Here is a 26,756-nt window from a genome sequence, read left to right on the forward strand (position 1 = left end):
TACAACCATACAAGATGTACAGAGTGTGTGGAAGAATCAGCCTCATTCTCATTACATCCTTTTTACAGGTTCCTAAAAAAATGGACAAGAATTCTGTTCCCAGGATCTCAAAACTGTCTGACTTTTTGGCTCCTTCAATCTTACTTTCTATAATCTAGAGGTTTTTAAAACCCAAGTTTGGAATCAATTGATCGCTCTTTCTTGATTTACTTTGTCTCTTCTGCTACTGTTTTTGACCTTGGTTGTGCCCTGCACCATGGACCTTGAGGCTTCACCAAGCTTCTCAAATGAAAGAGTTGCAATGATGCACTACATCAATGCCATTGTGCATACTCTGTTTAAGCCTTAACAAAGGATTAAACATGTGTAATTTATTTTGCAAGTTGATGTCGCTTCCTTATTTTTGAAAAAGTAATAACTCCTTTATTTGAACCTCACAGCTTATTCTCCAACACATTTTGAGCTAATTACTCTTCTGCATCTGATTGAAGGGATTTTCTTTTATTAAGAAATATTAAACATAGAGCTGGTGTGGTAGTGCAGTATGTTGATATACTATTCTACTATTCTATGTACTGGTGAGGTCAGAGGTGGGTTGTACCTCAAATACTTCATATGATCTCAGCTGTATCCCTCAGGAAGGCACCAAGTAAATACCAGCTTCTTCTGCATGACAGCACTAGCAGGCAAGTCAGTTGGGGTTTCTCTTGTAAACATCTAGCTGACAAGTAGTTTTAACAGCATTATCTAGAGGCCTGAGAGGAGACTGTTCTACTTCCTTATCCAGATTGCAATAGGCACAGGAAGGAGAGCAAAACAAAATCAAAGTCTGCATATAGATGATATTGGGGAAAATCCTGGCAGAGTACAGAGAAGAACTAAGTTGATAAGTAGAATTGGGCACCTGAGTTGCGAGAAATGACTATGAGGAGTAGGGATGTTTACACTGGGGAAAAAGTCAGCTTAGAGGAGATCCCCATTGTGGTATTCAAGGTCCTAAAAGGAAAAGATAGATTTCATCCCAATGTTTAATATTATCACAAGCTCAAGAATCAAAGGATATGGATGAGAAAGGATGAAGACAGAGTTAAAATATAACTTCTTCACACAGAGGGTGGTGAATATGTGGAACAGCCTATGTAGTGAGTCAGTGGAAGTGGAGAATGTTCTGAATTTCAGGAAAGTGATGAATACATTTTTATCAGATGATGATATTAAAGACATGCAAGATCAAGTTGTGCATGAATCTGTGATCTTTGTGCCTGATGAACTGAAATAGCCTTTCTGGGTCTTGTACAGCCTGATGTTCTGAAGGACATTGGAACACACTGGGGTGGAGCGAGTTAAGTATATCTAGGGATACATCATAAGTAACTGTGGAATCCTTGAGCATGAATGATTTCCTTAGCGAGTCGGGCAGAAATTTCCCAGAAATGTTCCTGAAATCACTTAGTTTTAGTTTTCTCCCTCCTTTGATATTTGCCTCCCCAGGTGGTTGGAGTGAATGATGCATGAGATTGCATCATTACACAGTGAGAGTAAACATTGATGGGCTGAATGGTCACATGGCATGTTCATTTGTAAGGGGAATTTTGGAAGAAAAGTTCTTGGTTTTGTTTTTTAACTGAGTCAGTCGAAGAATTGGCCATGCTCCAGTGTGAAAATCAATGGAGACCTAAATCAGACTTCTCTTCTCAGCTGCTAATTATCTCCATTGCTGATTTCCTTGCAGATGCAGAGAAGCTGAGTGAAGCTACTGATACTGGCAGGAGAGCTGGCTCTATCCATACTGCGACCAACAAAAGGAAGATTGACGACTCCAGCGATAGTCAGGAGGATGAACAGATGGTTAGTGACTTTTGAACAGTTTCTTTGAGAAAAAAAGCCTGAGCCATGCTTCTCTATCTCAGTGCCTAATGCTGCAGTGACCCAAAGTCGTCACAAAATAATTTCCCTGTCCATTGTAAGGTAAATTCCCTCTCCCTCCCCACGATCCATACGTAGGAAGTAGAGAAAGACAATCAGTTTCTAAAGCAGAACCTCCACGTTGCCATTCATCACAGTGATATTGAACTTTCTGCAGTGGGTCAATTATAATTCAGTATGTTCTTCCCTCCTGGGTTCCAATTAATTTGAGAGCATGGAACCCAGGAGGGAGGGGAGAGGAATGAAGCAGTAGTGGTTAGTGGCACAGGAACATAAACTGTGCGTCTGAAATTGATCTTTGCGATTAAAACTTTAATATCAATTGCAGCGAGAGGCTGTCGAACATTTTAATGAGTTCAATACTTCAGCTCCTCGTATTTTATTTTCTGTTGGGATTTGAAGCAGTACTCACGGACAGTATTGATTGACCATCCCTAATTGTCCTGAGTGCAGTAAGTGTCAACCACATAATGTGAGACTGGAGGCACATGTAGACCAGACCAGGTAGGGGTGACACATTCCTTTTCAAATAGGGCATCAGTGAGCTCGTTGGATTTTTGCAACAATTATTGAATTCAATTTTACGGCTTTCTATTGTGGACTTTAAATTAATCACATCTGGGTTGTTAGTCCAAGTGTCATAACTTGGACTACTGTTCCTCCAATTCCAAAATCTTGTTTTTAGTAATTGTGTGACAGACTGCATGGTTCAATCCAGATGGCCAAAATGGTTGTGTTGTTCAGATTTCAGTAGCTCACCAAAATCAAATCATCTTCCGATTGTTACAGTTTTCTTCTTCACCTCTTACAGAAATGGCATGCCATATACATGCTGCACATGACTTAAAAGATTGCTTTTGTTCAAATTTTCAAAGGAGTGGAGCATCATGCTGCTGAGTTCCTGATCTCAGCCTTGCAGCTCTGAAGAGGCTAGCCATCTATCGATGGGGAGTGGATTCCCCCACTGGAATGCTCTGAACAGCTCTCAGCAGTTGGCGGAGAGCCTCGGTGGCCTCGGAGCAGGTTGTCTCTTGGTTTCTCAGATGTGGGTGCTCCATGGCCCACAGGAACCAGCGACATGGAGCTGAGCCAGTATTGCGGAAAAGTACACGCAGAGATCAGATATCACTACCGGGGGAAAGGAAAACCAAAGGAAGACTGTGGGCAGTTGGAGGAGCTTTAAGTTGGCATGAGTTGGAGCTTCAAGAGACCTTGCGGCTAGAGAGTTTTGGCGAGTTTGGGTAGTTGGGAGTTCAGGTAGATTCAGATGTCAGCTAACGGGAGCCAGAAAAGGAAGTTGGGTGGTCAGCAGTTTGGTGGGAATATGGTCAAGGGAGCAGGAAGTGGGTCCCATGGACTGGATGAGTTCGGAAAGGTAATGAGGGGAAATCGGAGAGAAACTTCAGAAAGATGTGAGGCCAGGGCTAGGGCAGGGGGATCCATAGAGGAAGTTTGGCCCGGTGGGAAGGCAGAGGCAGCTGATCGGATGCTTTCAATCTTAGAGACAAAGAAGTCCATGAGCTCCTCACACTTATTGTCAGAGGTGAGGGTGGAGACCGGGGAGAGGGGCTTAAAAAGACGTTTAGCAGTGAAAAATAGAAGCTGGGGGTTTATCTTTAAATTCAAAAATGATTTTGCAATATTGAGCACTTTTGGCAGATGAGAGCAGGACCCAATAGTGCTTTATGTGGTCCAGCCAAATCTGGCGATGAATGGCTAAACCAGTTGTCTGCCATATCCATTCAAGTTAACAGGTTTATTGGGTGTTAAGTGAATATTGACAGTGTCGTGACTTCCGGATTTATCCAATCCAAAGATGTCACTTGCCACACACACACCGAGCTTTCCGAGAAATCAACCAGGTATAGGGGGAGGAGAGGGAGATCGTGTTGCGGGTTTAAAGAGGGTGGGGTTGAAAAACGTGATCCGTCTTACAATCTGGATCACGTTCTTGCTCTCAACCGCCTCCCCCCCCTTTTGATGTGGATAATATTCTTATCCCATCCCCACTGTGCTCTCCTTGCTGTTTATCCCACCCCCCTCCCCTGCCAACCGAGTTCCTGACATCCTCTCCCTGAGTTTCCCCTTTCTCTCTCTCTCTCTCTCTCCCTTCCTCTCCCATGCTCTACCTCCTCCCAGACTCTCACTGCCCTACTCTCTCTCCTACGCTTTCTCGGCCCCCTTTCTGACTCCCCCCTCTATGAGCGACAAATGCTTAGCAGCAGAGGAGGGGGCAGGGTGACATGAGTAGGCTCACACAGCGCAGGCAGCAGGCTGATTTGAAGGATCACGATGAATGATAGCACATTGCATCAACTGAAGTTTAGCTGCAGGAGACATCCCCATAAATCGATGCATGGCCAGCCCGCGCAGTACTTAACATTTAGCAAAGCCAGACTGTGGAATTTGCAGGACTTCCCCTCTCCCTTGAGTGTGGGCCTAGCTTGTGCAGTGGTAGTTGCTTTTCTCCAGGCAGGACCCATCAAAGCAGCGACCCTGTCTTCCAAGGGTGTCAGTGGGTGCAGATTTGCCGGGCCTCGTCCTGTTCTTTCCCTTTTGTTGCATGCCACCTTCCTCCACAAAAATGAAAATAAAACTTTTTAGAGAGGGTGTCTTTCTGCTGGGTGGGACATATACAGATGGTCACATTTACAATTGCAATTCCATTGAATAAATGAAAATATTACACTAACTACTTGACCCAGGTCCTGCCACTTCTTTTTGCACTGGCCTCCAGACCGCGGAGTGGTCACCATTGCACAGTAATTTTCTGTAAGTTGGTTCCAGAGTTTCTGCATTTCTTTTGGTGAAACTTTTATGTGACCTCTGCTGGTGTCCAGCTCGTGCCATCTGGCCTTAATTACAGTAACCAGCGCCTCCACTTCATCCTGTAAGAAATTCTTGGTCCTTGAACCGCGTTGCATCTTGTACTGCAGCTCCTATTTTTCCAATGAGAATTAAAGTTCTCACACACAACTGGCTCTTTAAGAATGACCGACTGCAGACCGGGAGCTGTACTGGGCATGTGCGCCCATAGCAATCATGTCAAAAACATCCTGTTTTTTGTCGCGCATGCGCAGAAGGGGGGCATCGTGTTTCAGCGCAGACATTAGGCCCCACCCCCCCACTCCCGAAGCTAAAGGACAGGCTGCGTGGCACAAATTTCAAAAAATAGAACGTGGAAACTTGCTAGTTATTTTTTTTGGAGTAGTTGGGTCCAAAAAAGACGGGCGGACCTCTTGCAGTACGCCAAAAAACGGCATTAAGGAAAATTGAGCTCCTAGTTATAGTTGGACACATAACTAAATCAAATAAGGCAATGTATAAAATTTCTGATATATTTCTTCATATTTGATGTAAACAATACTGTACATGGGGACAAAGCAAAAAACGTTGTCCCCCATAAATTGTATTCACTTTTCATTTTTTCTTTCCAGGTCCTATCTCAGAAGCGTTTTGTGTTTCATTTTTTTATGTTTTGACCCCTGAACTTCACTCCCAGTACGCTCTAATGATGCAAATATACAAAGCATCTATATTTCACCAGGAATGCTCTGTGATCAGTCAACAGAAGAACAATCCAAGCAGACTAGCTGTAGATTGTCCTTGCCATCTGCTTTATCAAGCAGAAACACAGTGAATTTTATAGCTGTTTTCACCATTCATGCAGGAGGCAACAGCATCTTTGTAGCTGGCATCTCCCTTTTGAGCCAATACTGAAAATTGTAAAACACGATAAGCTCCTGAAATAGCACTGCTGATTTTAGAGTACTGCAGTCCACTAGATCTAGCTGTAATGATCATTGTTCGTTTATCTGTTAAAATACAGAGGAGAATGTCTAAGGCCCATAGTGTAGGACCTCAGCAAGGTTGAAAAGAGTAGGCGGAAAGATGAGGTAAATTAGGAAATAATGGTAAGAACATAAGACATAGGAGCAGGAGTAGACCATTCGGCCCCTTGAGCCTGCTCCACCATTCAGTAAGATCATGGCTGATCTTCTACCTCAACTCCATTTTCCTGCACTATTCCCATATCCCTTGATTCTCTAAATATCTGAAAATCTATCGATCTCTGTCTTACATGTACTCAACGACTGAGCCTCCACAGCCCTCTGGGGCAGAGAATTCCAAATATTCACCACTCTCTGAGTGAAGAAATTTCTCCACATCTCAGTCTTAAATGGCCAAACCCTTATTCTGAGACTGTGACCCAGAAGAAGGTCTAGACTCCCCAGCCAGAGGGAAACATCCTCCCTGCATCTCGCATGTCAAGCTCTTTAAGAATTTTGTATGTTTCAATGCGATCACCTCACATTCTTCTAAACTCTAGAAAATATAGGCCTAGTCTACTCAATCTCTCCTCATAGGACAATCACCCCATCCAAGGAATCAGTCCGATGAACCTTCGTTGCGCTCCCTCTATGGCAAGTCTATCCTTGGGTAAGGAGACCAAAACACTGTACACAATACTCCAGGTGTGGTAACACCTTAACCCTATTTAATTGCAGTAAGACAGCTTGGTGGGGGGGGGGGGGCGGGGGGGAGGTGGGGAGGGAATCACCCTCTGCCTCGCTTTGGATGGATAATTTGAATTATTTGAATTATTACTGCCCTGCAGGACGTGGCGGGGGCGGGGGGGGCAAGGTGGGAAATTGGGCTCCTTAAATCACATAATGCCTCCCAGCACTTTGGGGCGCTGTTGGAGGCGGTAGTGGCGAGGGATCGGGGCGGTGTCCATCAGTGCCATGCTGACCACATCAGCATGGTGCTAATGATGTCGGCGCAACGCTGACGTGCCGCATCGCACTAAGTTGTCGCAATGTCCCTCCACTTCACTTAAAGGAGAGGGACGCTGCAAGGCCTAGAGAGGCTTCCACAGTGCCCACTGCGCTACGAGGGAGGGGTTCAGCCAGGCCAGTGGCCCAGCACCCAATAGGCCGCCATTGTCAGTCGGCCCGACAAAACAAAATGGCGGCTATGGCGGTACGCCCTCCCCTTTCAGGACAGCCACAGCCCTCAGCCACTTGCTACTTCGCGCCCTGCGAAGCTGTCGGGGGCACCGACCATGCATGAAAAAGTGGTCAGCGCCGGGCAGGAAAGACAGGGCGTGGCAGAAAGCCGTTTCCGTTGCCCCTATCCCGGGGGAAATTGCAGATCGGTCGCATCTGACATCTGCCCTGGGGCAGAAAGGCCTTCCCGTCCCGTTACCGATTCTTAGAGGTGGTAATGGGGCTTAAAAATAGGGGCAATTTCTACCCTCTTTATTCTTATATTCAATTCTTCTTGTAATAAAGGCCAATATACCATTTGCTTTCCTAATTGCTTGCTGTACCTGCATGTTAATTTTCAGTGATTCGTTTACAAGGACACCCAGGACCCTCTGAACACTAACATTTCCCAATCTCTCACCATTTAAAAAATATTCTGCTTTTTTATTTTTATGACCAAAATGGATAACTTCACATTTCTCCACATTATGGGCCCAAGTTTCCACACGCGCCTAGAACGGCGCAGTCCCGACCTGGACGCCCGTTTTTCGCGCTACAAAGTGCGCCTAAAAAAATCCTCCGTATTCTCCACCTCCCTGCAGGTCCTCTGGCCCTCGGCGCAGCGCAGCAGGAGCTGTAGGGGGGCAGAGCCAGGTCCCTGCGCCGAAAACGGTGCCGGGACCTCTGCACATGCGCGCTACAGTGGGCACGCAAGTGCAGTAGCTCCAGGCGCCCAAAACTGTGTGGGAGGGGCCCGAAGCACGCAGCCCCTAGCCCTGGCCGAATGGCCTCACTGGGGCTGCGTGAATAAGGCTCCTCCCACGGCCAGCTCCTGCTTTCCCCCCCCCCCGGACCAGACCCGACACCCGCTCCCCCCTCCCCCCACCCCCCGGACTGGACCCGACCCGATTCCCGCTCCCGCTCCCCCCCGCCCCCCCGGACCGGATCGGACCCGACTCCCGCTCCAACTCCCCCCCGACTGGACCCGACCCGACTCCCGCTCCAGCCCCCCGACCCGACTCCCGCTCCCCCCCACCTCCGGACCCGACCCGCGCTCCCGCTCCCCCCCCCGCCCCCGCCCCCGGACTGGATCCGACCTGACCTCCCCCTTCCCGACCTGACCCCCCCCCTCCCCGACCTGACCACCCCCTCTCTCTCCCTCCCTCCCCCCCCCCTCTCTCTCTCTCTCTCCCTCTCTCTCCCCCCGAACCGAACCGAACCGACCCGACCCGACCCGAACCTCCTACCTGTAAATCTGGTGCTGGGGACGGGCCCTGCCCGAAGTCTTTGGCTAGCCCGTTCAGCCTTCGGTCCCGAAAGGCCTGCCTGAAGCACTTTCACACAGGTAGGAAGATGGTTTATTTAAATTTTTCTTTGCTTATAAATATTTATTCAGGTTGGATTTATTTGTATAATATTTGTATAAGTATAAATAAGGATTTATTCTCGAATTTAATGACTTCCCTTCCCCCCCCCCCACCTCGTTCTGGACGCCTAATTTGTAACCTGCGCCTGATTTTTTAATGTGTAGAACAGGTTTTTTCAGTTCTACAAAAATCTTCACTTGCTCCATTCTAAGTTAGTTTGGAGTACGTTTTCACTGTGGAAACTTTGAAATCAGGCCAAAGTGGAACTGTTCTACCTGACTAGAACTGCAGAAAAAAAAATATGCAGAATTGCGATTTCTAAGATAGTCCGTTCTCCACCAGTTGCTCCTAAAAATCAGGCGCAAATCATGTGGAAACTTGGGCTCTATATTCCATTTGCCATGTTCTTGTTGACTCAATTAACCTGTCTACATCTCCTTGAAGCATCTTTGCATTCTCGTCACATCGTACATTCCCACCTAGCTTTGTATTATCAGCAAACTTGGATATATTATATTTGGTCTGCTCATCCAAATCATTGATATAGTTTGTGAATAGCTGAGCCCCAAGCACTGATCCTTGCTAGTTACAGCCTGCCAACCCGAAAATGACCCGTTTATTCCTCCTCTCTGCTTTCAGTCCATTAACCAATCCTCAATCTATGCTAATATATTACACCAATCCCGTGAGCCCTAATGTTATTTAACAACCTCTTGTGTGGCACCTTCCCAAATGCCTTCGGAAAATCCAAATACCATATCCACTCGTTCCATCTTATCTATTCTGCCAGTTACAACCTCAAAAAACTCTAACAGATTTGTCAAACATGATTTCCCGTTCATAAATCCATGTTGACTCTGCACAATCCTATTATTATTTTCTAAGTTCCCTGTTACCACGTCCTTAATAAAAATATTCTAGCATTTTCCCTACTACCGATGTCAGGTTAACTGGTCTGTAGTTCTCCGTTTTCTCTGTCTCTCCCTCCTTTCTTAAATATCTGTAGGTTGTAGGAAGAAAGGAAAATTGAGAGAGATAAAGAATTTCACAGTTGTTATGTGTTGAGAAAGAATGAGTCAGAGTAGGAGAATGCATGTTGACTCTTGAACTCAAAATAGTGAAGGTGCAAGAAAGAGGAACAGCATATTGGATGGAGATTGGAGAGGAGTGCGAGAGTAAAGTTCAGGCTTTTAAAAAATTCATTCACGGGATGTGGTTGTCGCTGGCAAGGCCAGCATTTATTGCCCATCTCTAATTACCCTTAACTGAGTGGCTTGCCATTTCAGAGGGCAGTTAAGAGTCAATCACATTGCTGTGGGTCTGGAGTCACATGTAGGCCAGACCGGGTAAGGATGGCAGATTTCCTTCCCTAAGGGACATTAATAAACAAGTGTTTTTATGGTAGTTTCATGGTCAGCATTATTGATACTAGCTTTTTTAATAAAGTTCGAGATTTATTTAATTAACTGAATTTAAATTCCCCAACTGTTGTGGTGGGATTTAAACTCATGTCTCCAGATCATTAGTCCAGGCTTCTGGATTACTAGTCCAGTAACGGAACCTCTATGCTACCGTTCCCCCACTGACATTAAAGTAGTATTGATACAATAATGAAAGACAAGAAAGCTTGCGTTGGAGGGGAGGAGCCATTGATATTTAACCATGCTGTTTTACTTGTGTCAGTCACTAGTGGTTTGCTCAAGAAAATCATATTGCAGAAGGCTGTGACCGGGGACTTAGCCTCTGAGTTCTACCACACTGTTCCATGGAGAAGGAGAGGTGCTACATCCCTGCTCTCTAAAAGCTAAAAGCACAAGACCACTGCGTATATTCTTGCAAATACTTTGGAGTTGATAAAGTTTTATCTCAGTGTTGTTGGTATTTTTAAACATAAGGTTACACTGTTTTTAACGCTAATTGTTGCTTCCCACCTGAAATGTAATTGGTTCATCTTCAGCCTGAGTGGAAGTGATTACTGCAGTCAGAGCAGTCACCTCGAAACAGGAAACCTCAATATATGTAGAGGGAGAAGGGAGGCATTCAGGTAAATGCAATAGCCTCCAGGGTGAGTGATTAATGATGACAAAATAGACAGGCAGGCACAGTAACCTCCAGGGTGGGAGGCCACATCTGGAAACAGAAGGAGCCATTGATCTTTAATCTCGCTGTGCTCTCTGAATAAAGCCCAACTGTAATCTTGCTGCACTGAAGAAATCGCTCACCTGCACTAAGTTTTGGTTTCAGGAATGTATGTGCCAACTATAAGAGCAGGAAATAAGAAAGAAAGAAAGAATTTGCACATATTTATATATATATATATATATATATATATAGCTAGTGCTTATGAGGTAAAGGGTCCTGTGCAAATGGGGTTCCGGAGCTCACATTATTGGAGCTGAGGTGCATTAATTCTGCCAGTTCTAAGATGCTCCTTTTAAAAGAAGGAACTTGCATTTATATAGTGCCTTTCACAACCTCAGGACGTCCCAAAGTGCTTCACAGCCAATGAAATACTTTTGAAGAGTAGTTACTTGTAATGTGGGAAATGAGGCAGAATGGAAGTTAAAAGCACCTGTGTGGTCCATCAGGCACCAACAGCATATTAATTCCAACACACACAACTCGATGCCTATTAATGCCATTGATAAATAATGCTAGTTAACAATAATTACTAAAAATACCACCAGGAGCAAAACAAACATTGTCACCATTTTGCATTATGACTAAGGTGTACTAAGTGGACAAAACCTCACCTAACTTTAATTAGCGGGCTCACTATCTCCAAAATGACTTTTCTCTTCCTTCTGTTGCTCACTGTAATGCTCTTCTGGAGTCAGTTTAATGACGGTGACCTTCTTTACTGAGACGGCTGCAGTAATATAGTGGTGGCAGAGTACCTGCTCACAGTAAAGCTGCAGCTACACATAATCAATCTGCCGTAGCTTACACCAAGCTCGGTAATAGCAAAACTCTTCTTCTCAGTGGCATTCCTTGTCGCAGTGATCCGAGTTCTCACAGCGGAGACTCAGTCCCAATTGTCGAACCAGGACCTGGGGTGAAGAACAGTGTCATATTCTGAATCTCTGCTGTGAATAAACAGAATATCATCCCAGTAATTGGGAACTGGGAAGAATGTTTAAAAAAAAATAGTTGACTGTGTTGGTTTTATTTGTGTGAACCTTGTGTTTGTGAAGGTGAAGGATGTGGCGGGAATGGAACATTTTTCATGGAGGGTGCAAGTCCAGGTGGGGTAGAGGAACAAAGGGGTCTCAGAGTACAAATAGACCAATCACTGAAAGTTGTGCCACAGCTTAGCAAGGCCATAAAAAAAAGCAAACTAAGCACTAGGGTTTATTTCTAGATGTATAGAATTGAAAAGTAGGGAAATTATACTAAACCTGTATCAAACCTTGGTTGCAGCACACTTTGTTGCCCATAGCTACTTGCCCATGAGAAGGTGTTGGTGGTGATCCTTCCATTACACTGCTGAGCTCTTCCTTGTAGATGGTAGAAAGTCTTTTGTGAGTCAGGAGGTGAGACGCTCGCCGCTGAATAACCAGCCTCTGACCTGCTTTTATTGCCACAGTATTTGTGTGGCTGAACCAGTTAAGTTTCTGGTCAATGGTGACCCCCAGGATGTAGATGGTGTGGGATTCGACGATGGTAAATGTCATGGGGCGGTGGTTAGTGTAATGTATGCACTGAGTATGTTCACAAGGTTGTAGAGCCGTTGCATTGTGTGTGGCTTGCGTGCATGTTTCATTTTTAAACAGAATCCTCACCTGGAAGCCAGGCTAATTGACAGGCTTGGCTGCCTGTCCGGCAGGAAGATATTGCAGCACAAGACAGCAGCCAAGGAGCAGGTAGGTGTAGTGGTTGTTGAGGATAGAGTTCGCCGGGGTGGAGGAGTTGGAAGTGTCGGGTGTGTTCGTTCGATGATCACGGGAGGGGTCGGTGATTGGGGGGTGGGTGCGTTATCAGCAATGTTCCCCCTAATTTTAAATTTGGGGGCGCGGTCCTTTTAATGGGCTGTGTGGCCCATTCAGAGTTTTGCGTATGCATAAAATTGCACATTTTAGAAGCTACGCAGCATTAAATTTCATCTGCCACGTGTCCACCCATTTCACCAGCCTGTCTATGTCCTCTTGAAGTCTATCACTCGTTTCTTCACTATTCACTATACTTCCAAGTTTTGTATCATCTGCAAATTTTGAAATTGTGCCCTGTACACCCACATCCAAGTCACTTGCCAGAGGAAACAGTTTCTCTCCTACTTGCTCTGTCAAAACCTCGAACACTGCTATTAGGTCTCCCCTTAACCTTCTCTGTTCTAAGGAGAACAATCCCAGTTTCTTCAATCTCTCCACATAACTGAAGTCATTCATCTCTAGTATCATCCCGATATACCATCTGTGAACCCTCTGCAAGGTCTTGATATCCTTTCTAAAGTGTGGTGCCATGAATCGTACACAATACTCCAGATGGGGCTTAACCAGTGTTTTGTAAAGGTTTAGCATGACTTCTTGTTTTTGTAGTCAATGTCCCTATTTTCAAAGCTTTCTTAACTGCCTGATTAACTTGCTCTGCCCCCGTCAAGGATTTGTGAATATGCACCTCCTGTCCCTTTGCTCTTGCACCCCCTTAAAATAGTACCATTAAGATTATAACTGCCTCTGCCTGTTGTTTCTCCCAAAGTGCATCAATTCATCCTTAAAATGCATTTGCCATGTGTTTGCCCAAATCACCAGTTTGTCTATGTCCTACTGAAATCTGCTACTATCCTGTTCACTATTTACTATGTTGCCAAGTTTTATATAATCCGCAAACTTTGAAATTGTACTCATTATACCCAAGTCCAGTTCATGTAATATAACAAGAAAAGCATTGGTCCCAATGCTGACCCCTGGGGGACCCCACTGCATACGTCTCTCTAGTCAGAAAAGCATCCATTCACCACTACTCTCTGCCTCCTATCTCTTAGCAAATTACATATCCATGTCACAACCGTCCTTTCACACCATATGCTTCTATTTTCCGAACAAATCTGATATGTAGGACTTTATCAAATGCCTTTTGAAAGTCGATATAGACAACATTTATTGCATTACCTTCTTCAATCCTCTCTGTTATTTCATCAAAGAACTCAATCAGGTTAGTTATACATGATTTACCTTTAACAATCCATGCTAACTATCCCTTATTGTCCAATGCTTCTCCGATTGAGAATTAATTTTGTCCTTGACAATGATCTCTAGTAGTTTTCCCACCAGTAATGTGAGACTAATTTATCTGTACTTACAAGGTTTATCGCTCACTCCTTTTTTGAACATAAGAAATAGGAGCAGGAGTAGGCCACACAGCCCCTCGAGCGTTCGCCGCCATTTAATAAGATCATGGCTGACGTGATCATGGACTCAACTCCACTTCCTTGCCCGCTCCCCATAACCCTTTATTTCTTATCGCTCAAAAATCTGACTATCTCCACCTTAAATATATTCAATGACCCAGCCTCTACAGCTCTCTGGGGCAGAGAATTCCATAGATTTACAACCCTCTGAGAGAAGAAATTCCTCCTCATCTCAGTTTTAAATGTGCGGCCCCTTATTCTGAGACTATGTCGCCTAGTTTTAGTTTCCCCTATGAGTGGAAATATCCTCTCTGCATCCACCTTGTCGAGCCCCCTCATTATTTCATATGTTTCGATAAGATCATCTCTCATTCTTCTGAACTCCAATAAGTATAGGCCCAACCTACTCAACCTATCTTCATAAGTCAACCTCCTCATCTCTGGAATCAACTTAGTGGACCTTCTCTGAACAGCCTCCAATGCAAGTATAACCTTCCTTAAATATGGAGACCAAAACTGCATGCAGTACTCTAGGTGTGGCCTCACCAATACCCTGTACAGTTGTAGCAGGACTTCTCTGCTTTTATTCTCTATCCCCTTGCAATAAAGGCCAACATTCCATTTGCCTTCCTAATTACTTGCTGTACCTGCATACTAACTTTTTGTGATTCATGCACAAGGACACCCAGGTCTCTACTGCAGTACTTTGCAATTTTTCTCCATTTAAATTATAATTTGTTTTTCTATTTTTTCTGCCAAAGTGGATAACTTCACATTTTCCAACATTATACTACATCTGCAAAATTTTTGTCCACTCACTTAGCCTGTCTATATACCTTTGCAGATTTTTTGTGTCCTCCTCACAATTTGCTTTCCCACTCATCTTTGTATCATCATCAAAATTGGCTACATTACACTCGGTCCCTTCATCCAAGTCATGAATATAGATTGTAAATAGTTGAAGCCCCAGCACCGATCCCTGTGGCACCCCACTAGTCACTGTTTGACAACCGGAAAATGACCCATTTATCCCGACTCTCTGTTTTCTGTTAGTTAACCAATCCGCTATCCATGCTAACATATTACCCCCAACCCCGTGAACTTTTATCTTGTGCAGTAACCTTTTATGTGGCACCTTATCGAATGCCTTCTGGAAATCGAAATACACCGCATCCACTGGTTCCCCCTTATCCACCCTGCTCGTTACATCCTCAAAGAACTCCAGAAAATTTGTCAAACATGATTTCCCTTTCATAAAACCATGCTGACTCTGCTTGATAAAATTATGTTTTTCCAAATGTCCTGTTACGGCTTCCTCAATAATGGACTGCAGCATTTTCTCAATGACAGATTTTAGGCTAACTGATCAACAGTTTCCTGCTTTTTGTCTGCTTCCTTTTTTAAATAGGGGCGTTACATTTGCGGTTTTCAAATCAGCTGGGACTGCTCCAGAATCCAGGGAATTTTGGTAGATTACAAGCAATGCATCCACTATCTCTGCAGCCATTTCTTTTAAGACCCGAGGGATATAAACAATCAGGTCCAGGGGACTTGTCCGTCTTTACTCCCATTATTTTACCGAGTACTACTTCTTTAGTGATAGTGATTGTATTAAGTTCCTCCTTCCCTATAGCCCCTTGATTATCCACTATTGGGATGTTTTTAGTGTCTTTTACTGTAAAGACAAAAAAAATAATTTTGTTCAACGCCATTTCCCTGTTCCCCATTATTAATTCCCCAGTCTCATTCTCTCGGGGACCAACATTTACTTTAGCCACTCTTTTCCTTTTTGTATACCTGCAGAAACTCTTAATGTCTGTTTTAACATTTTGTGCCAGTTTACTTTCATAATCTATCTTCCCTCTTTATAATGTTGTAATCATTCTTTGCTGCCTTTTAAAAGTTTCCCAATCCTCTGGCCTCCCACTAGTCTTGGCCACATTGTAAGCCCTTGTTTTCAATTTGATACCATCCCTTATTTCCTTAGTTAGCCTTATAGGCGTTCCCTTCTCATACAGTCTTTCCTTCTCATTGGGATATATTTTTGTTGTGAGTTATGAAATATCTCCTTAAATGTCTGCCACTGCTCATCAACCATCCCATACTTTAATCTATTTTCCCAGTCCACTTTCATACCTTTATAGTCTCCTTTATTTAAGCTTAGGACCCTGGTTTGAGATCTAACTTTCTCACCCCCCCAAATGAATTTGAAAATCAACCATATTTTCACTTATTCCAAGAGGATCCTTTACTTGGAGATCGTTTATTAATCCTGTCTCATTACACAGCATCAGATCAAAGATGGCCTACTCCCGGGTTGGTTCCGCAATGTACTAGTCAAGGAAATTATCCCAGATACACTCTATGAACTCTTCCTCAAAGCTACCTTAGTCAATTTGTTTTGTTCATAGAAACATAGAAATATAGAAAATAGGTGCAGGAGTAGGCCATTCAGCCCTTCGAGCCTGCACCACCATTCAATAAGATCATGGCTGATCTTTCACCTCAGTACCCCTTTCCTTCTTTCTCTCCAAACCCCTTGATCCCTTTAGCTGCAAGGGCCATATCTAACTCCCTCTCGAATATATCCAATGAACTGGCATCAACAACTCTCTGCGGTAGGGAATTCCACAGGTTAACAACTCTCTGAGTGAAGAAGTTTCTCCTCATCTCAGTCCTAAATGGCTTACCCCTTATCCTTAGACTGTGTCCCCTGGTTCTGGACTTCCCCAACATCGGGAACATTCTTCCTGCATCTAACCAGTCCAGTCTCGTCAGAATTTTATATGTTTCTATAAGATCCCCTCTCATCCTTCTAAACTCCAGTGAATACAGGCCTAGTTGATCCAGTCTCCCCTCATATGTCAGTCCTGCCATCCCAGGAATCAGTCTGGTGAACCTTCGCTGCACTCCCTCAATAGCAAGAACGTCCTTCCTCAGATTAGGAGACCAAAACCGAACACAATATTCCAGGTGAGGCCTCACCAAAGCCCTGTACAACTGCAGTAAGACCTCCCTGCTCTTATACTCAAATCTCCTAGCTATGAAGGCTAACATGCCATTTGCCTTCTTCACCGCCTGCTGTACCTTCATGCCAACTTTCAATGACTGATGTACTATGACACCCAGGTCTTGTTGCACCTCCCCTTTTCCTAATCTGCCATCATTCAGATAATATTCTGCCTTCGTGTTTTTGCCCCCAAAGTAGACAACCTCACATTTATCCAAGTTATACTGCATCTGCCATGCATTTGCCCACTCACCTAACTTGTCCAATTCACCCTGCAGCCTCTTAGCGTCCTCTTCACAGCTCACACCTCCACCCAGCTTAGTGTCATCTGGAAACTTGGAGATATTACATTCAATTCCTTCATCAAATCATTAATGTATATTGTAAATAGCTGGGGTCCCAGCACTGAGCCCTGCGGCACCCCACTAGTCACTGCCTGCCATTCTGAAAAGGACCCGTTTATCCCGACACTCTGCTTCCTGTCTGCCAACCAGTTCTCTATCCATGTCAGTACATTACCCCCAATACCATGTGTTTTAATTTTGCACACCAATCTCTTGTGTGAACCTTGTCAAAAGCCTTTTGAAAGTCCAAATACACCACATCCACTGGTTCTCCCTTGTCCACTCTACCAGTTACATCCTCAAAAATTCCAGAAGATTTGTCAAGCATGAATTCGCTTTCATAAATCCATGCTGACTTGGACCAATCCTGTCACTGCTTTCCAAATGCGCTGCTATTTCATCTTTACTAATTGATTCCAACATTTTCCCCACTACTGATGTGAGGCTAACCGGTTTATAATTACCCGTTTTCTCTCTCCCTCCTTTTTTTAAAAAGTGGTGTTACATTAGCTACCCTCCAGTCCATAGGAACTGATCCAGAGTTGATAGACTGTTGGAAAATGATCACCAATGCATCCACTATTTCTAGGGCCACTTCCTTAAGTACTCTGGGATGCAGATTATCAGGCCCCGGGGATTTATCGGCCTTCAATCCCATCAATTTCCCTTGCACAATTTCCCGCCTAATAAGGATTTCCTTCAGTTTTCCTTCTCACTAAATACTCAGTCCCCCAGTATTTCCGGAAGGTTATTTGTGTCTTCCTTCGTGAAGACAGAACCAAAGTATTTGTTTAACTGGTCTGCCAGTTCTTTGTTCCCCATTATAAATTCACCTGAATCTGACTGCAAGGGACCTACATTTGTCTTCACTAATCTTTTTCTCTTCACATATCCATAGAAGCTTTTGCAGTCAGTTTTTATGTTCCCGACAAGCTTCCTCTCATACTCTATTTTCCCCCTCCTAATTAAACCCTTTGTCTTCCTCTGCTGAACTCTAAATTTCTCCCAGTCCTCAGGTTTGTTGCTTTTTCTGGCCTCTTCCTTGGATTTAACACTATCCTTAATTTCCCTTGTTAGCCATGGTCGAGCCACCTTCCCTATTTTATATTTACTCCAGACAGGGATGTACAATTGTTGAAGTTTATCCATGTGATCTGTAAATGTTTGCCATTGCCTATCCACCGTCAACGCTTTAAGTATCATTTGCCAGTCTATTCTAGCCAATTCACTCGGTCTATTACCATTGAAGTTACCTTTCCTTAAGTTCAGGACCCTAGTCTCTGAATTAACTGTGTCACTCTCCATCTTAATAAAGAATTCTAACATATTATGGTCACTCTTCCCCAGGGGGCCTCGCACAACAAGATTGCTAATTAGTCCTTTCTCATTGCACATCACCCAGTCTAGGATGGCCAGTTCTCTAGTTGGTTCCTCGACATATTGGTCAAGAAAACCATCCCTAATACACTGCAGGAAATCCTCCTCCACGTTATTGTTACCAGTTTGGTTCGCCCAATCTAAATATTGATTAAAGTCGCCCATGATACCTTTATTGCACAGATCCCTAATTTCTTGTTTGGTCCCCAACCTCACTTCTACTGTTTGGTGGTCTGTACACAAGTCCCACTAGCGTTTTCTGCCCTTTGGTATTCCGCAGCTCCACCCATACAGATGCCACATCATCCAAGCTAATGTCTTTCCTTACTATTTTTTTAATTTCCTCTTTAACCAGCAACGCTACCCCACCTCCTTATCCTTTCTGTCTATCCTTCCTGAATGTTGAATACCCCTGGATGTTGAGTTCCCAGCCTTGGTCACCCTGGAGCCACGTCTCCGAGATGCCAATTATTTCCTATTCATTAATTGCTGCCTGTGCAGTTAATTCGTCCACCTTATTATGAATACTCCTCACATTGAGGCACAGAGCCTTCAGGCTTGTCTTTTTACCACTCTTTGCCCCTTTAGAATTTTGCTGTAATGTGGCCTTTTTTGATTTTTGCCTTGGGTTTCTCTCCCCTCCACGTTTACTTTTCTTCTTTCTATCTTTTGCTTCTGCCCCCAGTCTCAGAATAAGGGGCCGCCCATTTAAAACTGAGATGAGGAAGAATTTCTTCTCTCAGAGGGTTGTAAATCTATGGAATTCTCTGCCCCAAAGAGCTGTGGAGGCTGGGTCATTGAACATATTTAAGGCGGAGATGGACAGATCTTTGAGCGATAAGGGAATAATGGATTATGGGAGCGAGCAGGGAAGTGGAGCTGTCCATGATCAGATCAGCCATGAACTTATTAAATGGCAGAGCAGGCTTGAGGGGCCAGGTGGCCTATTCCTGCTCCTATTTTTTATGTTCTTATGTTCTTATTGCTATTAAGAACTAGTTGGTTTAGTAGCAAAGGTTTAACAATCACACTACACATTACCAGTTCATCCACTAGGCTCACAACCACCTGCCTCATTGTGGATCCCCTGAACCCAACTGGCTGGGATTTTATTGAGTCTGGTGAACATCACGTGACTGGCTAAGCCACTCCCAACTCAACAGCTCTATAACTATTTGAATAGAAACTTTAAATCAAGTGCCTGGAACAGCTCCACAATTCTTTTTGTGAACCCATAAATCAAGTACCCACTTGTTAATGGGGGCATTAAAACTGGCAAATTAAACAAATTAACTTTTAAACTTTTACAATCAAATTAAAATTTGGTTGCCGGGGGTGATGATGCATTCCAGTCCCTCCAGCACCCACCTCTCGTGGAAGGCCACAAGCGTACCGGTGGACACCGCGTGCTCCATCCCCAGGGACACTGTGACTCGGATGTAACCGCGGAAGAGAGACAGGCAGTCGGGCTGAACGACCCCCTCGACCCCCCGCTGCCTGGACCGGTTGATGGCCACCTTGGCTATGCCCAGGAGCAGTCCTACAAGGAGGCCTTCTGACCTGCTCGCTCCCCTCCACACAGGGTGCCCAAAGATCAGTGGGACTGAAGTGGAACCAGAATTTGAGGAGCAGCCCCTTCAAATATTGGAACAGAAGCTGCAACCTCGCACACTCAACATAAATATGGAACACGGACTCTTCCAGACCGCAGAAATTGCTGGCGGCCTGCGAGTCCGTGAACCGACTTAAAAGTCGATTGCACGGGACTGCTCTGTGCAACACCCTCCAGGCCAAATCTCCAATAAGGGAGTACTCTCGCGTAGATAGCACTGCATTGGGGACCCCTGCCTCCTCTGGATGGCAAAATGGTGCGCCATAGCATGTCCAGACGGCAGACGAGGATGGCAAAGTGGAGAGTGTGCAAGAGCAGCCCGTACAGGAATCCCCTCCGCCAGAACTGAAAGACACAGATGGGATTTCCCGGAGGAGGCTCAAGTTGTGAGGCGCCGGCACCCGAGAGAAGTTTCGGGGCTTGGTGCCAATGAGGAATTCCGTCCAGACGGGGGTCAGTTTGGATGGGATCTCCCCACGTGCTTGAGCATCCGCGACACACCTAACGGAGTCAGGGCCCAGTGCTATTTTTAACGACTCGATGGTATTTGCCGCACGCCAGATGTTAGCCCAGGATAGGTGCCATGCCAGCTCCTCTGGTGCCATGCAGCCCGCTCCTCCACCATTGAACAGGTCCCTGACCCTGGTCACCTAGCCAAACACAGCCCTCTCGTCCGCTTGCCACTTAAAACCGCGGTCGTGGAGGTACGGATTCCTGAACAGCGGCTCCCGAAGGACAGCTCTACAACTCTATTGGAGTAAACAATAAACATTAAATCTTAAACATTAAATCATGCCCCCTGATCTGGGGGACACCAAACATTTCCCAAGGCCCTTTTTTGGTTTTTTTTTGTTTGTTTTTGTATTTTTGTAGTATTTTTGTGTGTTTTTTGGGCTCTAAAACCATAATTTACAAGTGCCCCCTATAAAAGGGGAGAGGGACACTAAAAACCCGGCAATTAAAACAAATTAAACTTTAAAACATATAAAATCAAATTAAAACTTGGTTGCCGGTGGTGACAATGCACTCCAGTCCCTCCGGCGCCCACCTCTCGCGGAAGGCCGCGAGCAAACCGGTGGACATCGCCTGCTCCATCTCTAAGGACACCCTGGCCTGGATGTAGGCGCGGAAGAGAGGCAGGCAGTCAGGCTGAATGAACCCCTCGACCGCCCGCTGCCTCAACCGGCTGATGGCACCCTTGGCCGTGCCCAGGAGCAGTCCTACGAGGAGGCCCTCTGACCTACCCGCTCCCCTCCGCACAGGGTGCCCAAAGATCAGGAGTGTGGGACTGAAGTGCAACCAGAAATTGAGGAGAAGCCCCTTTAAATAATGGAACAGGGGCTGCAACCTTGTACATTCGATAAAATCGTGGAACACGGACTCTTCCAGACCACAGAAATTGCAGGCGGCCTGGGAGCCCGTGAACCGACTTAAAAATTTATTGCACGGGACTGCTCCCTGCACCACCCTCCAGGCCAAGTCCCCGATAAATAGTGGGAGGACTCCTGCGTAGAGTGCACTCCATCGGGGACCCCCGCCTCCTCCGGACGGTAAGATGGTACGCCATGGCGTGTCCGGACGGCAGACGAGGATGGCAAGGTTGAGAGTGTGCAGGAGCAGCCCGTACAGGAAACCCCTCCGCGCAGAACTGAAAGGCACGGAGGGGATTTCCCCAAGGCGGCTCAAGTTGTGAGGCGCCGGCTCCCGAGGGAGGTTCCGGGGTTTGGCACCGATGAGGAATGCCGTCCGGACGGGAGTCAGTTCGGACGGGATCTTCCCACGTGCTTGAGCCTCCTTGACACACGTAATGGAGTCAGGGCCCAGAGCTGTTTTTAGCGACTAGATGGCATCGGCCGCGCGGCGGACGTCAGCCCAGGATAGGCGCCATGCCAGCTCCTTTGGTGCCATGCAGCCCGCTCCTCCACCATCGAACAGGTCCCTGACTCTGGTCACCTAGCCAAACACAGCCCTCTCGTCTGCCTGCCACCTAAAACCGCGGTCGTGGAGGTATGGATTCCTGAACAGCTGCTCCCGAAGGACAGCTCTACAAACCTGTGAACATACTCATAGGTGCATACATTTCATTCTCCTGTACACATTTTAGGAATATTCACCCTCCTTGCCCTTTACTCTGTAATTCCCCCAGTGAATATTAGAGTAATTGAAGTCCCCTACTATTACAGCTCTATTATTTTTACATTTCTCTGAAACTTGCCTACAGGTTTGCTCCTCTATCTCCTTCATACTATTTGGGGATCTATGGTAAACATCCAGCAAAGTAACAGCAAAAAGGGAACATTTCTAAATGCTTGTATTCACACTTTTATATGTTTACAATGTACCATTTATGGCCTAGAGTGAGCAGAGTTGATACGCTGCGAGACCTCTGGGAGGGGACTGAGTTGTTTTGCCTCCAGATCTCTGCCCTGCAGAGTGCTTGGCTTCTGGCACCTCTTGATAAGGGCATGGCTGAGACAAAAAGTTCATCATGCAGGGTTCACAGGAATAAACTCTTGTTATTTAGTTAATTAACATAGAATCATAGAATGATATAGTGCAGAAGGAGGCCACTCGGCCCATTGTGCATGTGCCCCGACTCTTTGGTAGAGCTTTTCTATTAATTCCCAACAGCGCTGTCAATTCTCCCTTCAATTATTTATTCAATTCCCTTTTGAAAGTTACTATTGAATCTGTTTCCATCAGCCTTTCAGGCAGTACATTCCAGATCATAACAACTCGCTGTGGAAAATTTACCTCCCGTACTTAGCCTAAGTGGTCAATCTTCAACAGTGGGGGCCATCACAGTCAAGCCTGATCTTCAAATGTCTGCTACCCCAGTTGATATCAGTTCACTCAACATGGACTGTGACTAGAACTGAGGATCGCCTGGTCCGAATTGCTCAGTTATTCACTGCCTTAGGCAACTGGAGAGTGACGCAGCCTCTTTAATAAGGCTGTTTCTTAGTCACGCCTGTGAGAAATTAGTGATGTCTTTCCAGGCAGTCCTTGCTGCCAGCTATTGGTTTCATGGTGAAGTCAATACAGGAAAAAGTGTTGCCAAAATCACACTTCAGTATAAGTGCTACGGCATTTGTCTTCCTGTGGAAGTAAATTTACTCCTAAGGTAGGATTGCCAACCCTCCAGGATTGTCCCGGATGCTCCAGCATTTGATTATTCTCCAGGACACTGCTGCAAGGAATCCAGGAGAAAAAGCGTAGGGACGTTAAAAAAAATGCTGTTTTTTTTATCATTTTCTTTTAACTGCTGTAAAGCTATTGAAGATGGGGAAAAAAGATTGTTTTGCCTGACAGTCAAGAAGCAGCCAATCAGCCATGGGAAGGCAATGCGCTGTGAGGATGGACATGTTGTGTGACTAATGGCAGGAGTGTGGGGGCGGGGCAATTAAAGGCAGGGAGGGACGAAATTGCCCCTCTCCTTAAGGCCTGTTACCACCGGAAATTGGAGGCCATACTGTGGAGTGGAGTGGCCGCCGACTTTTCGTGGAATGTCCACTGCTAGCCCAATTGCCCTTCCGGGTTTTCCCAGCAGTGTCCCAATCCCGTCCGCTCCCCACCCCCACCGCTCCGCTGCTGCTGATCCGTGTTAAGCACGTCATCACCGTGTGCACCGCCGATCTACCCCCCGTGGTTTTTCCCGGTGGTCCAATGAGGCTGTGGCCTTCTGCAACAGCGGTGTGGCTTCCCTTAAAGGGGAGGATACACTGCCGCTGCTGTTATGTCTTGAATAAAGAATCTGACCAGATACTGTAAGCTTAAAGTAATGTGTGACCGTAGTCCTTTATTACAGGTCTCCAGAGTGCCTCTCCAGCCTGTGAGGGCTCCTTATATACAGGTGCTCCCAAGGGATTGTGGGATCCCTTGGGACTCCAGGTGATAAGCCCTCTGGTGGTTAGACATGGTATTTACAGGTTTACATACATAACAACACTCCCCCCCCCCCCACCAAAGTCAATAGTATAACTATTTACAATGTGAGTCGACCTGGGGCCTTCCTTTCGCTGGTTGATTGTTTCGATGCAAATGCTGGTTTTGGTGAGTCATTTGTTGGACCCTCACTGGGCTGCTGTGCAGCTGGCCTTGCTTGGCTGCTGGGGGTGGTGAGTCCTGCTGGGTTGCTGCGGGTGATGGGTTCTGCTTCGTGGTCAACCGTTGGTTCAGTTGCCACTTGTGTATGTGTTGGAAGGTCGAAAAAGGTAGAGTCTATTGTGGGTTGTTCTAGATAGTCCGTGAATCTGAGTTTGGTTTGGTCCAAGTGTTTTCTGTAGGTGAGTCCATTTGAAAATTTGACCAGAAACACCCTACTCTCCTCTTTGGCCACGACAGTGCCGGGAAGCCACTTGGGATCTTGTCCATAGTTTAACACGAATACAGGATCATTAATTTCCAATTTCACATGACACATTTGCGTGATCATGATATGTAATCTGCTGAAGCTGCCTGCTCTCTATCTGTTCGTGTAGATCAGGTGGACTAACGAGAGCCTTGTCTTAAGTGCCCTTTTCATGAGCAGTTCAGCGGGTGGAACCCCAGTGAGCGAGTGGGGTCTGGTGCGGTAACTAAGCAGGTCTCGGGATAGGCGAGTCTGCAGTGAGCCTTCAGTTACCCTCTTCAAGCTCTGCTTGATTGTTTGCACTGCTCGCTCTGCCTGACCATTGGACGTTGGTTTAAACGGGGCAGAAGTGACATGTTTGATCCCATTGTGGGTCATGAACTGGCCGTGCGTGGCAAACATGGCCCGCAGGCTTTCAATGGTGGCAGCGGACGTGCTTGCCGACATTATCTCACATTCAATCCATTTGGAGTATGCATCTATAACCACAAGGAACATTTTTCCCAAGAATGGGCCTGCATAGTCAACATGGACCCCAGACCACGGTTTGGAGGGCCAGGACCATAAACTTCGTGGCGCCTCCCTGAGTGCATTGCTTAACTGTGAACATGCGTTACATTTGTGCACGCAGGACTCTAAGTCTGCATCGATACCGGGCCACCACACATGAGATCTGGCTATCGCTTTCATCATTACAATGCCTGGGTGGGCACTGTGGAGGTCACTAATGAAAGTGTCCCTGTCCTTTTTTGGTACCACTACCCGAATACCCCATAGGAGGCAGTCTGCCTGCATGGACATTTCATCTCTGCATCGCTGGTACGGCTTTATTTCTTCCTGCATTTCTAATGGGACACTAGACCAACTCCCGTGGAGCACACAGTTTTTTACTAAGGACAGTAAGGGGTCCTGGCTCGTCCAGGTTCTAATTGGTCGGGCGGCAACAGGTAATTGCTCACTGTCGAATGCTTCCATTACCATAACTAAATATGTGGGCTGTGCCACCTCCACCCCTGTGGTGTGCAATGGCAGCCTACTGAGAGCATCAGCACAGTTTTCTGTGCCTGGCCTGTGGTGGATGGCGTAGTTGTATGCGGACAACGTGAGCACTCATCTCTGGATGCGGGCCGATGCATTCGTATTTATCCCCTTACTTTCAGAAAAGAAGGATGTAAGTGGCTTATGGTCAATTTCCAATTCAAATTTGAGCCCAAACAGATATTGATGCATTTTCTTTACCCCATAAACACACGCTTTCGCTTCTCTTTCAATCTAACTGTAGGCCTTCTCAGCCTTAGACAGACTTCTGGATGCATAAGCAACCGATTGCAATTTCCCAGATTCATTAGCTTGTTGCAATACACACCCAACACCGTATGACGACACATCACATGCTAGTACCAAATGTTTACATGGATCATACAACACAAGCAATTTGTTTCAGCATAACAGTTTCCTAGCTTTCTCAAAGGCATTTTCTTGGCTTTTACCCCATACCCATTCATCTCCTTTACGCTGTAAAGAGTGCAGTAGTTCTAACAGTGTGCTAAGACCTGGTAAGAAGTTACCAAAGTAGTTCAGGAGTCCTAGAAACGACCGCAGCTCTTCGAATCGGTGGGTCTGATGCCGTCCGCTGCGATTCTTCTCCCCAGGAACTCCACTTCAGGTACCAGGAAAATGCACTTTGAGCGTTTTAACCCACATGATTAAGCCGACGAAGAACCTCCTCCAGGTTCTGCAGGTGCTCGACGGTGTCCCGACTTGTAACCGAGATGTTGTCCTGGAAGACCATGGTACGCAGGACTGACTTCAGCAAGCTTTCCATGTTCCTCTGGAATATCGCCACGGCTGATCGAATCCCTAACGGGCATCTGTTGTAAATGAAGAGACCTTTGTGTGTGTTGATGCAGGTGAGGCGCTTCGGTGATTCCTCCAGCTCCTGCGTCATGTAGGTCGAGATCAAGTCCAGCTTCATGAACGTTTTTCCTCTCGCCAGTGTCGCAAATAGGTCGTCTACTTTTGGCAGTGGGTATTGATCCTGCAGGGAGAAACGATTGATAGTTACTTTGTAATCACCACAGATTCTGACAGTGCCATCTCCCTTGAGGACTGGAACAATCGGACTGGCCCACTCGTTGAATTCAATCAGCGAAATGATGCCCTCTTGTTGCAGCCGGTCCAGCTCGATCTCCACCCTCTCTCTCATCATGTACGGTACCGCTCTCGCCTTGTGATGGATGGGTCGCGCCCCCGGAATCAGGTGGATCTGCACATTTGCTCCTTGGGACGTCCCGATGCCCGTTTCGAACAGCGAGGGGAACTTGTTTAGGATCTGGGCACAGAAAGTGTCATCGACGGACGAGATCATTCAGACCTCATCCCAGTTCCAGCGTATCTTTCCCAGGCAGCTCCTGCCGAACAGCGTGGGGCCATT

The 26,756-nt window shown here is 45.9% G+C and overlaps 1 protein-coding gene across 1 annotated transcript in view; it reads left to right on the forward strand.

The window, feature by feature from the left end:
• LOC139279435 (N-acetyl-beta-glucosaminyl-glycoprotein 4-beta-N-acetylgalactosaminyltransferase 1-like) overlaps positions 1-26,756 on the forward strand; it is a 980,786-nt gene that overhangs the window by 290,814 nt on the left and 663,216 nt on the right. The window contains exon 2 of the mRNA XM_070898559.1: positions 1,733-1,848. Within this exon, the coding sequence (XP_070754660.1) occupies positions 1,733-1,848 (116 nt within the window). The remainder of the gene's footprint in view (positions 1-1,732; positions 1,849-26,756) is intronic.

The sequence above is a fragment of the Pristiophorus japonicus genome, chromosome 14 (genome assembly GCF_044704955.1).
Source record: "Pristiophorus japonicus isolate sPriJap1 chromosome 14, sPriJap1.hap1, whole genome shotgun sequence".
NCBI lineage: Eukaryota > Metazoa > Chordata > Chondrichthyes > Pristiophoridae > Pristiophorus > Pristiophorus japonicus.